The 14,764-nt window shown below is 44.5% G+C and overlaps 1 protein-coding gene across 1 annotated transcript; it reads right to left on the reverse strand.

Moving 5' to 3' along the window:
• Positions 1 to 887: 887 nt before the first annotated feature.
• ATP6V1G1 (ATPase H+ transporting V1 subunit G1) lies at positions 888 to 10,439 on the reverse strand. Its single transcript, XM_083721914.1, has 3 exons — positions 9,700 to 10,439; positions 3,268 to 3,368; positions 888 to 1,636 (listed from the first exon to the last, which is right to left on the reverse strand). The coding sequence occupies exons 1-3, from the start codon at positions 9,779 to 9,781 to the stop codon at positions 1,463 to 1,465; spliced, it is 357 nt and encodes a 118-aa protein (XP_083578040.1). The 5' UTR covers positions 9,782 to 10,439; the 3' UTR covers positions 888 to 1,462.
• Positions 10,440 to 14,764: the final 4,325 nt, after the last annotated feature.

Consider the following 14,764-nt stretch of genomic DNA (forward strand, 5'->3'; position numbering starts at 1 on the left):
CATTCTTTAAATTATGTTTGAGATGTCAAAGTTCTCCTTCCCCAACTCACGAAGGGTCTGAAAGTCTAATTGTTTTACTCAAACTGGCTGGATTTCAATAGGATATGACATGAACTGGCTAAGCCATGTTTTAATATAATTAAGTTTTCATCCATGAGATAAAATCAGCTCTTCAGGGCTTTCTATCCACCCCATGGAAATCACCTGAGGCTGAGCTCCTTCTTAAGCTACCCCACCTCACTGGCCTCAATGTGCAACTTCCTTGATTGCTTTTGCTGTGCAGGAATGTGTCCCTGAACTGTGACTATGCCTCCTGCTTGCTAGATGAATTATGGAGATTTTGCACACCTTGGATTGTGCATGAACCAGAGTAGAGCAATTGATGTGGCATAGCAGATACATAAGACAAGAGTCACATCAACTGCCTTACTCACATCTGGTTCTTGCGGCAGCCTGCAGACCTGGGAAGGTGACTTACAAAAGAATACCACCATTGGAATGACAAAAGCACCCACCCACTCATTCAGTTAACCAGCATCCTATGTCAGATGTGTGCGGGGCGGGGGGGGGGGGGGGGAAGAAAAAATGAGAGAGGAGTAATCATTTTAGTGTAATGGCACCTATCCTTTGGAATTCCTTCCCATTGCAAATCAGAAATCCATCACCTTTATACTTATTCTTATTGGCACCTATGTGTTTATTGTCCAACAAGACTTTTGCACAAAGCTCTTTATCCCAGTATGCATCTCCACGGAAACTGAAAATGCTTCTACATATGGAATTGCTCGTTTGTGTATACAGAATTGGTTTTTTACTGTGGCATTGCTTTAAAACATTTTATGGGAAGAAATTCATAAATTGAATGAAATGAACACATTTTAATCCAATCACAGATTAAGTAAGACTTTTACTTTTCTTCAAACATCTGTAAGGGCAGGATTCTAGTTCAAGTTAAACAGGAAGATATACAGAGTATAGCTGTTCAAACAGAATCTACTTCAAGAAAACACACCGTCACAAGTCATTGGACTAGTCTGTACGGTAAGACTCACAACTCTTTATGAACAAAACTTCCTCCCTCTGCTGGTGTGAGCTTGTCATAGGCCATAGCACCAGGCTCACACATTTCCAGTTTTAAGAGGTATACAGAAGATAGCATAGGAGATCTCATCCTTCCTAACTTTAAAATACTTCATGGGGACAGAGTGAGCAATACTTATCACAAGTCTTACAATATTACCCTTCCGTCACAATGCACTTTTGAGACATGTAACTTGTATATATGTATCTTTGGATGAGCTCCAAAAATGCTGCAAAAGGTTCTCAGGAGGTTTTAGAAATAAGAGGCAAAAAGATTATCTACAACTCTCTGAAATAAGTTAAGATCTGTTACAAAAGGAGGGGCACAGCTAGAGTCGGTATTGCTTAATACTTCCTGAATGCCAAAACACTCCCCCTGCCCCTATCCATTGATGCGGTAGTTCAAATGGATTTCTGGCTTGATGTCACAGACTAAGTTGAGCAGGCTAGTCAGCACCTCCTCCCTGTTCTTCTGGAAGTTGTTCTGGAGAATGGTCATCTTCTCCTGAGTCTCCTTTTCCACCTCAGTGGTGGAACTGCCATGGGAACCAAGAGCCTGAGGCAACAAGGGGGGAAAAGTTTATTCAACAAGCTGTAATGCCGAAAAGTACATGTCATACCAGAAGTAATTTCGTGTCTTTTCTAGGATTCTTCAGTGCCTCGATCCAGCACAATTCTATGCATATCTACTTAAGCCCCACTGAGATCTCAGTAGCTTTGTGTATGTGGCCCTCCAGGCAAGGGTGGGGGCTTTTAGTCCTCCAGATGCTGCTGAATTGCAACTCCTTTCAACCACAGCAAGCATGGCCAGAGGCCAAAGTTCAGAAAGTCCCAGGTTCAGTCCCTGAATTCCCAAGGTAGGTATGGCAAAGACTCAGTGTCTGAAACCCTAGGGAGGCAATGCCAGTCAGTTTAGACAAGTCTGGGCTAGAGGGACTAGTGGCCAGGCTTCAAAGGCCACCTGAAACATGCCCTTCCTGTAATACCGTGGTACCTCCGGTTGCGGACAGGATCTGTTCCGGAGGTCCAGCTGGATCCCGAGGTTTTCGCAACTAGAGAGACTGCTTCTGTGCACGCACGCACGGCGGTAGAGCACTTCTATGCATGTGTGCGTGGCTAAAACCGGGAAATATACTTCCGGGTTTGCTGCTTACGTATCCCGAAGTTTATGTAACCAGAGGGATACGTAAGCGGATGTACGACTGTATAATGAAAGGAGAGATGCTACCCAAAATAAAAATAAATACAAAACATAAAGAGCTGTAATTTTAAACATGTTGGTACAAATGACTGGAAAATCCATATTCTGAGCAAGTACTGTACTGAACTTCAACTGCTGTTGACAGCATTTTAAAAATAATGCTGCAAGAGAATGGTGAGAGAAAGTGACCAAGCACAAGTCCTTTTTGCTATTAATCAGTTGCAAAGAGGGACTCCCGGCTAGTACATGTTCTCAAGCTTGCAGCAAACACAATTCTCCTTTTCTGTGAAACTATTAAGTTACAAGAAACATCCCCTCATTTCCATCTAGAAGCCCTAACTTAAAAATAAAAAATGAGAAAGGTGCATAAATACTCTATGTATATGCGTGTGAGTGCATGCCAGTTTAGCTTTTTAGGCTGGAGTTGAATGGGGGTCTGAAGAAGAGTGTATTGTAGAACTGGGAGGAAAGGCAGCCAGGATGATCAGATGGTTAGAATAACTTTTTAAGCTTAGAGGATGAATTGACAGGGGGAAGAGGCAGAAAATTTAAGTTGAATAACACACGGTGTGAAGGAAAGTGGCTTCCCTGCAAAATTCCTTTCACCCCAAAAAACCTTATGGGCAGAAAATTGGGCAGGATGGAGAAAAGAGATTCAAATTCCACTGCTTTAAGATACAGCAACAGCCATTGTCTTTAGAAAGAAGTTACGATATATCCACTGAGTGAAGAGCGGTCTAGATTGTAGGGATGATGACCCTGTGCCCTTCAGATGTTGCTGGATTACAACTCATTATTAGCCAGGGAGATGAAGTCCTAACAACATCTGCAGGGCCACAGGGCCTTAATCTCTTCACCAATAACTGCTGTTGTCAGTTATATCCCAGACTTCCAAGAATCACCACACGGGCAGGTAGCAAATCTGGGCAGAGAAGAGCAGAGAGGAGTGAAAAGAAAATCTTAGCTAGTATGGAAATATAACCAACCGCTGCTTCCTTGGCTTTGAAATCCTTCTCCCTCTGCAGGCGATATTGTTCAATTTCAGCTTGAGCTTCTTCTTTCGCTTGTTTCAACCTCCGGTTCTTTCCTTTTTATGGGGGGAAGGGGGAGAAAAAAAGAGAGAGGCAGGAGTGCTCAGATATAGGAGCAGTTAAGAACTGTAAACTGATTCAGCTAAGTTGCTCTGCTGTTTTCAGATTTTAGCAGGGGGTGCAACCACCTATTAAAGAAGTCAAGGGCCATTTATTATTTACTTATTGCACCTCTAACCCACCTTTCCTCCAGAAAGCCCAAGGTGGCCTGCATGGTTGTCCTCCTCATTTTATGCTTGCAACAACCCTGCAAGGTGGGTTAGGCTGGGAGGCAATGACAGGCCTGTGAGAAGTCTGCCCAGTGGCTGATTGGGGTTTGAACTCTGGTCCCCCAGATCCAGCACACTCTAATCACCACACCATACTAGTTTTCAGCCATGACTTAGTTACAGGCAAGAGCAAAGTACTTATTTGAATGCTGTTGAGCTGTGACGTCAATTCACAGACACACTTATAGCCCCAAAAGGTCGATTCACCTTGACATAACGTGTGTATGTCTCTTGCCAGTTATTTACACTGTGTGTGCAATCTTTAGAGTGCCACAGGTAGCCTTGATAACCTAAAGCATGCATTCATGGATAAAGAATATAGGGCAGTCAAATTACAGGGCAGTGATGATATTCACTGTGTACAAACCAGGAAGATAACTTCAGTATGGTCTACATAGGATTACCTTTGAAGACAGCTTGGAAATGCAACTGGTCAAGAATGCAGCTGCTAGGATGTTAACGAGAGATGGTACCTTGGAGCACACAACACTGATATACCATCTGCACAGGTTACCATTTTTGTTTCCATATTCAATCAATCCAAAGTGCTGGTTTTGAGCTTGATTGATCCAGAAAATAATGTTCAGTAGTAGTGTCCCATCTCTGGAGCTCTCTGCCTAGGAAAGCTTTTTGGCAGTTCCATCTCTTGTATTTTGGGCACCATGCAAAGACTTTTTTTTTCAATTCATTCAAGCTTTTCACAAAGCTTAGTTTACCAAATAGCATTAAACTGTATTACAGACTCACAGAATTGTAGAGTTGGAAGGGACCCCAAGGGTCATCTAGTCCAACCCCCTGAAATGCACAAGAGGAGGAGGAAAGGGAATTCTATGCAGACTGCCAAACAAGTAGGGTGCTGGATGTGAGTTTCCTAAGGAAAGGCCTCAGGCTTCACACCTCAGCCCCCCTCTACCTCTGCAGCTTTTGGGCAGCCAGGGTTGACTGCTGGGTTCCCCCACTCTGGATGTAACCAGCCCCAGACACCAGTGTGTATTTTTTGGGGAGGGTGGCAGAAGGGGAGATCTGCACTACACACACCCAGGGTCTAGAAAGATCCACCGTGAAGTTGTCTTGTACAGTTGTTAATTTCTCCTCCCTCATAAGCCCTAGAACATATTTAGGGGGCATGCAGGGAGGGGAATTTCCAATACACAGCCAAAAGTGCTTGTGCTAGCAGAGCTGGGTAACATTTCCTCCCACTTTTGTACATTTGGTTTGCTGCATTGAATATTTTGTCCCCTCCGAGAAAGGCACGATACAGATACACAAAATATATAACTGAACTTGCAATGCCTGTCAAGAAACTTGGAACATGACACTTGTAGGCCAACCCCATGATGTGTGAACCCAACTAAGTTTTTGAACATCTGGGGCTGACTGGAAGCAACATCTTTAATCAAGTCTTGGGATTTGTCACAGTTTCCAACATTTGGATTAACCAGACACTTGTTACACTGTCTTTCGGGCACATGACATGCTTCTGCTGGTCTGATGAGCCAGCAAGTTCCTTCCTCCAAGCAGTCATGTTGGGAAAGATTCCAGGTATTTTCACACACAAAAATAATATATTAAAAAGTGGATTAATTCAAATAAAGGAATTTTAGTTGAGCAGAAGGCTTCCGATTCCCAATAGACAAGACAATACAGCATATTACGTTTCTAGTCCAAGTCCCTAAGTGCATGCCAAGCTTTTGTTCAATCATTTCAGGATTACACAGCACATGACTTTGCAGACCATCTGCCCACCACAAACAACTGGCAATCTGCAGGCTAAAATTTGTTTGCACTGAGTAAACTAGCTTATGCAAAAGATTGCCCAATGCATCCAAAAGTGGAAGCTGCGCTTGGAGTCAAGAGCAAGCCCTAGCCCAAACTTGATAGCCTTTGCTTCCTGACTTTATTGTTGCTGCGCTCCTGTGCTACTATTCTACTAAGATAAGCAAAATTTTCTGCAGGGACCCTAAAAAAGCATACATACACCAAGTTCCCCTGTGGCACACCAGTTCTACCTGCAGTGTTTGGGCTCCTTCAGTAAACAGGTCCTCCACTCTCCTCCTGGACTTTGCTGTAAAATAGGGTTGCCATACATCCAGAATTTCATGAACGTATCCAAAACAATGCAGTCGGAAGCAGTGTCCGGGCAGAAATTGCTAAAAATTGCAGAAATTTTGGGGCTATTTTCATATTTTAGTAAGGGGCGCAACCACCTATGAAAAAAGTCAAGGGCTATTACTATTTACTTACTGCACCTCTAACCCACCTTTTCTCCAGAGAGCTCAAGGTGGTCTCCTCCTCATTTGCCCAAACAACTGTCTGGATTTTCACTGTTTGAAATATGGCAACCCTATGTAAGAGACCACAGCCAGGCATCTCCAAAATGCACACCACCACACCTCTTCTACTGAAGACTCGGGCTTTCTAAATGTTGTAATTGTAGCCCATTTTCTCTCTTATAAACATACACTGTTCATTAACCCCAATCCATCATTTTCCTTCCCCACAGGAACCACCACAACCTAACACACCAGCACTTTTTCAAACACAGATGTCTAAATAAGGATGAAATTATGTAGCAAAGAGATAACCATTTTTTTTAAAAAAAAACCCTTCCTTTTTAACATGGAAGGAAACTATTTAGGGGGAACCAACAAAACCAGAAAACAAAAACACTCCCTCCCCCCCATTTTCACTGGTAGGGATGAGTGGGACAGAAGAAAAGTGAAGAGGAAAAAGGCACATAAGGAAGCATAGGGCTGGAGGGGACAAATGTGTAAGAAAGCAAAGGGCCGACGGAATCATTGGGGAGACTTAATGGGTAAGGAGGAGGAGATGGGGGGCATATTGAGGCAGGAGAAAGACACGAGAGCCACAGAAACATGGACACAGAGAAGGGGAGAAGGAAAGTTTTATTTCTTTTTAACTCCCAAGTAAATAACCCTAGTCTACACATACTAAGCTGTGATCTCGCATAAGGTTTACCTGGCTTTGAAAAGGCGGTGCCACAGTTCTGGCAGCATCCCAGAGCCCTTGCACCGCCTTCCAAAAGTCAAACAAAATGGACGAACCAGTAATCTTTCATAAAATGGTGCCTTTGCGAGGTTGACGCCCCAAGTGGATTTTCTCAATTGTGCGCCAACTCAGCTCAGCAATGGTGCAGAGAAACTGCTAGTAGCGCGGAAGGAAAATTCAGGGTTCTGGCAGGGTCCTAGAGCCCTTCCCTCCTTCTGAAAGCTGGGCAATTAATAGGCTTCTGGTGCCTGAGCTCTGGTAGCATCCCACTGCCCTACCAGTCAGACAAAATGGACGGACTTTGTAATCTTTCATAAAATGGCGTCTGTGTGAGGTCATTATCTGGCGCCCACACATGGATCTTCTCAATTATGGATCTTATTAATTTTGTACCACCTCTGCCCTCTCCCCTGTGCCGAAGAACTGCTGGGACTGCTCTGGGAAGAAAGCTCCAGGGCTCTGGCAGGGTCCTAGAGCCCTTCTTTCCTTCCCAAACTAGGCAAGCACTAATTAGGCTTCCAGCTTATGAGTATCCTACATAAACATAGTTTAAAAATGAAAAGGGCTGCAACTAGGGCTGGGCGATGCCTGGTTTTCAACAAAATGATATGTCACCAGCTAAACATCATGATATACTGATATATCACAATGTCTAAAATAAGGATGGAACTATGTACAAGCAATGACCAATGCACGTATTTCTAGTTGATATGTGATCGCGCATACTGCGAAACCCGGAAGTGATCCAAAAAGTCATTAAATAGGGACACTTTACGGGGGGTCCACTAACATGTGGGGGTCCAGAATGTAACCCCTGCACAAAAAGAGGACTGCCTGAAGAGGCAAACAGGGTAACGTCCTGGCAACTGCTACTACTTAGAGGGCCAAAACTTACAAACAATTTTTTACCTTTAATATATTGTTGCAACTGTTATTTTATAGTACATTTAGCACATTTTTTCAAATGTTAATGCTGTAGGAATAAGTAGCAGAAATACCACAGGGATACAGAAGGGAAGAAGCGAGGAAAGAGGCTTAAACAAGAGGGCAAGGTTTATTTTTATGTTTTTAAAACTCAGAAGTTATTTACAGCCATTTATTTTTCGATGCTACCAGCAATAGCTTCCAAGCGAGCCCATTTGAGGGCAGCAACCCTTCAAAAGGGAAGGCTGGGTAATGGGGGAGGCAAGGTGGAAAGGGCTTCCTGCTCTTGCAAGTGCTCCAGTAGGGCTCTGGTGGCTGCTACAGGCAGGGCCTGCCAGCACAGAGAACCCAAAATAAAAGGAAGTGGGAAATGGGTTCCCAGCAAGAAGCCTGGAGCCAGTTTGGACCAGCATATTCCTCAACCACCTACCAACCTGGCACCTGCACTTAAAACAAGCAGTTAATGGTGTCTATATTACTGAGGAAAGTTGCCAGGACTTTCTTCAGCGCTTGCTCTTGTGGTCCACTATCCCCCGCAGGGAAGAGAAGATGCAGCAGAGCAACAGAGGTGGTAAGAATCATGAGAGAAGTGATGACCAGCTTCAGTTTTCCCCACATTGTGATTTTGTAATTACTGTGCGTACACATTGTGATTTGTGGTATATGTTTCATAATGCTTACCATTACCACAATGTGGACTTCAAACAGATTCTGGGAGATCTGATCTGAGAAAGTATTTTGTAGAACCTCTGTTGATCACAATGACCAGAGCCAACTATACATAAAGAAGCTTCATTTTATGATCTCCTTCCAAGCCACACTATTCTCATGTGTCCCAGCAACCTAAGCTACCTCTCAGCACAACAAAAAAACAGTTACCTCACCTCACCCTTCCTTTAAGTCCCAAGCCACCTCACAGATATGCTTTGGGCCTCCCCTTGTCATTTTATCCTTGCACACTGCTGCATAAATACAAATGTTAGACCCCTTAAACATAGGCTATTCATTGCTAACCCTTTCAACCTTGAAACAATAAGTTCTTTTCTCTGCCATTTTCACTACTGGGCTTTCCATACAACCACTGTAAAGTTGCAGCCTTGCCTCCACTGAGGGAGGGATGACAGTTCTTACTGACAGCAGATCCCAGCTTCAATCCCTGCCATTTCAGATCCTCTGCCAAAACCTCTGGAGAGCTGCTTGCAGCCAGTGAGGCAATACTGACTTAGACCAATAACATTATAAAAACTTTCCTGGTCACCATAATTTGCTTACTTACAATACTAGCTGTGGAAGAAGGAAAGCCTGTGCCTCAGCTCCATCACACCTCTGCCTGCCTGCCTTTTCATGCTGACCACAGAGCATGGGGTTTTCCCTCCTCCATGGCTAGCAAGGAAATAGGCCAGTATTCTCTTAATAGGCCAGTAATAAAATACTGAAGGTTAGCAACTTATGAGCTTATCTGCAAAATATTGGGGAATAATAAGTCTTGCCTTGCCATCCAGAACTGTTGTCAGGATAACAACTTTTATGCAACATAACGAGAATTAGGTAAACAAAAATTCCTGAAAAGTTTGAGTGAACTGAAAAGTGTATTTGCATTCTGCCAAAAATATAGGAGGTGCCAGACAAGCTTTGCTGAGCAGAGAGTTCCAAAGGTAGGACACCACAGCTGAATATTATTTTTTGGCTCACACAGTCAAAACCAGCACTTTGGATTGATAACCACGATAATTTGATTCAGTGTCAGCCATTTGTTCAGTGCTTTAGAATAGTTGTCTCAGCCTGCATTTTTAAATTCCTGTCCATGAATAAATACGAATGAATAAGCATAAACACAAACAAATATTTAAAGCGAATAAATAAAAATAACGAAATGAGAATAAATACGAATACATTAATGAATAAAATTAACGAAATACGAATAAGTAAGCAGAAACACATCATTTAAGAATGGGTAAAGAAATATGAAATAATAAAGAATAATTGAATAAATGACAACAAACGCAAAGAGATATTTAAAAACAAGTACAAATGAGTGAGTGAATAAATAAAAAAAAAGAATAAAACTGCATCCAGAGTACTAAGCCACCCCGCCTCCTCCTCCAGCCCCGGCCCGCCCACTCACTCTTTCGGGCCTCGGCAACCTTCTCGGCTGCCCTCTTCTCGGCCTGCAGCAGCTGCTGGATGCCCTGCGACTGGCTGGCCATGGCGGTGCGGCGGTCGGCTCGGCTAGCGGCGGTCGCGGCGCTCTCCGGCAGCTCCTGCCGGCAGCTCTACTGGCTCAGGTCGGCTCTCACCCTCTTCACGACCAGGCCGCTGACGCCCCTCTAGCAACTCCCCTCAGGCAAGGACCGGCACGGAGACCAGCCAGCAACGCGGGTCACCTGACGGGGAAGTCAGCGGAAGGGGCCGTGCCAGGATTTAGTTCCTCAAAAAAACCAAAAACGATATTGGCTAGTGTTGTTAATCCTCTTTTCCGGCGCGCGTTGGCGTCACTTCCGGGCAAGCGCTGAGACGCTCTAGCCGCCACGTCATACCCAGCCACCTTCGCCTGAAAGCGACATCAATTTTTTCCCCTTTACGCGCCCCTTCGAAGTAAGAATTAAAATAGACAGGCGAAGCTTCTTTGACGAAGAGGCCGCCCAAGCAAGAAAGCCGGGTTTCAATTATCTCTGCGCTCTATGGTTTTCCTTCTCCATGTTGTCACGTGGCGTGCGTCACTTCATCTCACGCCTCACCCGCGAAAGTCCTCACTGCGCACGCTCGAGCTTTAGTCTTTTAAACTCCGCCTCCCGGCGTTGCGCGCGCCGACCTGCCGTTCCCTTGCCGCCGGCTTTGCCTCTCGCTTGTGGGCGGCGCTTACTGCTGTTGCTCCTCCCTCTTGGTTATGCTACCTTCACCACACGCACACAGATCAAAACATTGCTCGACTGCAGTGCCCAGGCGCGAGTGTCCGTCCTTCCCCTCCTCCACCCTCTGCCAGGCATTAAAAATACTCAGCTGTCTCACGTGAGGAGATAACAAATGGTGCTCAGCCCACAGGACTTTGGCACAGTGCATTTCACCTCCTGATTACAGCGTCTTGGCTTCCACGTTACGATCAAGCGGTGTTTACATAGAAATAAATACACTAACATACATGGTCCAGTATGTACAGGGTGTATGTTCCAGATTCAGTGTAGTAATTCAGAAGAGAGATTTTGATGAACGAGGAAACGCATTTATCTATCTATTTCATGAAATTCATATGTTGCTTTATTGTTAAAACAAAACAAAAAAGCCTTAAAAATGGGTGGCCCCATTAATGAAATACCCTCCCTAGGCAAGTGAGAGAGGTGCTAGGGTCAAAACTATGCTATACAACACAATATTTAATTATTGCTTTATGATTTGTTTTCTTCTACACTTTTTAAAAAATAGAAATTTGATTGCTTTATATAGGTGCAAAATCGGTATAAGAATGCTTCATTGATGTTTAATACAGCGGCAATCACAAAAACAAGAAACCATGTATTCAGTTCAAGTTTTCCTTAAGAATGGACCCATTTCAATTAATGTATCTAAGTTACTCATGTCCATTAAATTTTGATGTGGCTACTCTGAGTAGAACTTAGCCAGATACAACCCTAAAAGAAGACCCTCCAAGTGTCCCTATTTTCCAGGGACATCCCTGATTTAGAGAAGCTTAGGATGTCTCATTTCATGGGAGAAATGTTGGAGGGTATGGAGTTATTTGACTCCCAAGGTGTCTGAAGGCAATCCTATATAGGGAAGTGTTGTTTTTTAACGTTTAACGTTTTATTATGTTTTTATATATGTTGGAAGCTGGCCAGAGTGGCTGGGGCAACCCAGTAAGATGTGTGGGGTATAAATAGTAAAATTATCATTATGGAATGTGACGTCCCTATTTTCATTAGAGAAATATTGGAGGATATGTAAAAGTGTACAGTGGTGCCTCGCAAGACGAAATTAATTCGTTCCGCAAGTTTTTTCTTCTTGCGAGTTTTTCGTCTTGCGAAGCACGGTTTCCCATAGGAATGCATTGAAAATCAATCAATGCGTTCCTATGGAGACCATCCGGGGACAGAGGGGAAGCGCCGCGCGCCTTCCCCTCTGTCCCCTCTTTTGAAGCAAGGGGCGGAGGGGAGAAGATCGCTTCTCCCCGTTGCCGCCCCTTGGTTCAAAAGAGGGGACAGAGGGGAAGGCGCGCGTCCCTGGAGATTGCGGGGCTGGCAACGGGGAGAAGCGATCTTCTCCCCGCCGCCCCTTGCTTCAAAAGAGGGGACAGAGGGGAAGACGCACTGCGCTTCCCCGCTATCCCCGGAGCTTGCGGGGCAAGCTTCGTTTTGCGAAGCAAGCCCATAGGGAAATGCGTCTTGCGAAGCGGCTAAGAAAACGAAAAACTCCTTTGTCTAGCAAGTTTTTCGTCTTCCGAGTCGTTCGTCTTGCGGGGTACCACTGTATTGCTTGTTCATTGAACTGCTTACAACCCTATATATGGTTGAAAACTTTCTTGCGTCTTATTCCACCAGTACATAACAAAACTTCCATTTTTCAATAAATAAATTATCTGCTTGTCTTCCATCCTTCACTCTTACAATATGAGTTGATTTCACCATATCAGCCAATTCCCATAATCTTACTATCCCATCTTCTAATGCCGGAATACATTTTCCCCAAACATAGCGGATTGTAATACAAGCAGCTGTTCCCAAATTTATTTTTAATTTTGTGTCTACTCGTTAAACCATATCCAAATAATATAGCTACTGGAAATTCATATCCTATTGTAAGTTTAACTTCATTTATTACAATTGTCCAAAATATTGATCTCTTCAAACACAACCAGAAAGCAGTGTCATGCCACTTTTAAAAGTCATGGTTTCTTACTAAGAAATGCAATGTGTAAAGAGTGCTGAGAGTTCTTACAGGAGACCCGTAGTTCTCACAGACAGCTACAGATTTCAGAGTGGTTTAACAATCTATCTGTAAAGGGAACTATGAAAATGTAGCTGGGGGTGGGGGAATAGAGGCCACTGAACAAACTCTCATCACCCTCAACAAACTATTATACAGCTCTCGGGATTCCTGGGGGGAAGATACTAATTTGTAAATAGTGCAATTCCATACATGTCTGCTCTGAAGTTCACCTCCCCACCCCCCTTGGGAAAACTATAGGGAAACTCAACACCAGGGGTCAGCAAGGTTTATCTTGCCTGGGCTGGATTGGTCCCACAGAGATTCCTTCATGGACCAGATTGCGCACATGCGCAGAAACGATTTCAGGCGCCGCAGAAGTGAGTCCCCGTGCCGTGCTACGCTGGTTTAGCACAGTACACAAGCGGACAGCTCAGTTTGGAGGCGACTCGTAGGCCGGTCAAACGACCTCTGTGGGCCGCTTCCAGCCCATGGGCCTTAGGTTGCTGACCCCTGCTCAACACTCATCTACTCTGAAGCACCACTTTGGGCCTGGGATTCCCAGTTATGTGTAAGCTTTCTCTACTGAGTGTCCACCAAACAGCAGTTAAAACCAGAAAGAAGCGTGTGCCAGGGAGGCCGTGGTCCCAGGCACACATTTTTTGTGGGATGTGTGTGAACCAAACGCCCCCACACAGGCAATCACAGTGAGGCCCAGCCTGGTGCTCCTATCCACCCGCCTAGAGCTTTGTCAGTTGGCTGGGCTTCTGTGCGGGTGGACAGGCAGCTTAAGGAGGCCTTGCTTTGCTCTGGTGGGAGTGGGGTCACTTAATGATGCAGCTTCAGTGGCACCGGAGGGACTGGTGCCCCCCGCCCGGTGTGTGCACACACGCACACGCACACCCTGCCCGGCACGCGCACATGTGCCCGCCCTGAGCACTGACAACCGACACTACGCTGCTGGTTTAAACATGAGTACAGTGGTACCTCAGGTTAAGTACTTAATTCATTCCTGGGGTCCGTTCTTAACCTGAAATTGTTCTTAACCTGAAGCACCACTTTAGCTAATGGGGGCCTCCTGCTGCCGCCGCTCCACCGCTGCACAATTTCTGTTCTCATCCTGAAGCAAAGTTCTTAACCTGAGGTACCATTTCTGGGTTAGCGGAGTCTGTAACCTGAAGCGTCTGTAACCCGAGGTACCACTGTAATTATAACAGGTACTGCAGTGTGAAAGGAACATTAGAAAATGGAACAGAAGCACTGGCATTATATTGGGAAAACTAATACCGTGGTACCTCGGGTTAAGTACTTAATTCGTTCTGGAGGCCCGTTCTTAAGCTGAAACTGTTCTTAACCTGAGGTACCACTTTAGCTAATGGGGTCTCCCGCTGCCACTGTGCCGCCACCACACAATTTCTGTTCTCATCCTGAAGCAAAGTTCTTAACCTGAGGTACTATTTCTGGGTTAGCAGAGTCTGTAACCTGAAGCATATGTAACCTGAAGCGTATGTAACCCTAGGTACCACTGTACTCAGCTGAAAAAGCAAAAACTGCAAACAGTACACAGCACACTTTTAAATACTAAACCTGAGGCCTGAAGGTCGTAATTCTGCTGAAGTTCAAGAACAACAGATGAAGCAGAAATATTGTCTGTGTGAGACATTACAACACATGGTTCACAACCCCCGGTGTTTAATGCTAGATTATATTGCAGCTGCAAAGTGTGCTAACAGCTTGTTAGAAATGACCCCATTTACACAGAGAGCCAACATGCTCTCTTTGCTAATCAGATTTCAGAGGATTTCGTATGTAGCACATCAGATTCAGCTCCAGCCTGAAGAAGCTGGAGAAGGGCACTGAGCGTCCTAAAGAAGGAGTCATTCCTCCCCCTCCCCCCGTTGTTGTTTTTTATGCACTTTGGGTGCCTTTTGCGGAACATTTGAGCTGTGTACTGACATCAAGAGCACATGTACTTCCTCTGGTGGGTGGGAATTATAGAAATTCTCTCTCTGCACAACATAATGAATGGAAAGGGTAATTTGGTGAAAAGAAAAATATTGGGAGCAGTATAATCAGTGTCTCCCCCCCCCAAAAAAAAATGTTGAAAATATGCCACTTACTGTAATAACTTCATGGTGAGTACTGGAATATACACAATTTTTTATTCACAAAATTGTATAAAACATGTAACAATTTTTTAAAACTTCTAATTAGTAGCCACATTAATCAGAATGGGGGAAGAGAGAGAAGGTTACTGGCAACCCAAAAGACCC

Source organism: Podarcis gaigeae, assembly GCF_964106915.1.
Source record: "Podarcis gaigeae genome assembly, chromosome: Z".
NCBI classification, from domain to species: domain Eukaryota; kingdom Metazoa; phylum Chordata; class Lepidosauria; order Squamata; family Lacertidae; genus Podarcis; species Podarcis gaigeae.

Coding starts and splice junctions, on each gene's coding strand:
- ATP6V1G1 (XM_083721914.1), bottom strand. CDS start 9,781: ATGGCCAGCCAGTCGCAGGGCATCCAGCAGCTGCTGCAGGCCGAGAAG. Junction 3,369..9,699: donor GGTTGCCGAGGCCCGAAAGA/GTGAGTGGGCGG, acceptor CCCCATAAAAAG/GAAAGAACCGGAGGTTGAAA. Junction 1,637..3,267: donor TCAAAGCCAAGGAAGCAGCG/GTTGGTTATATT, acceptor TTGTTGCCTCAG/GCTCTTGGTTCCCATGGCAG.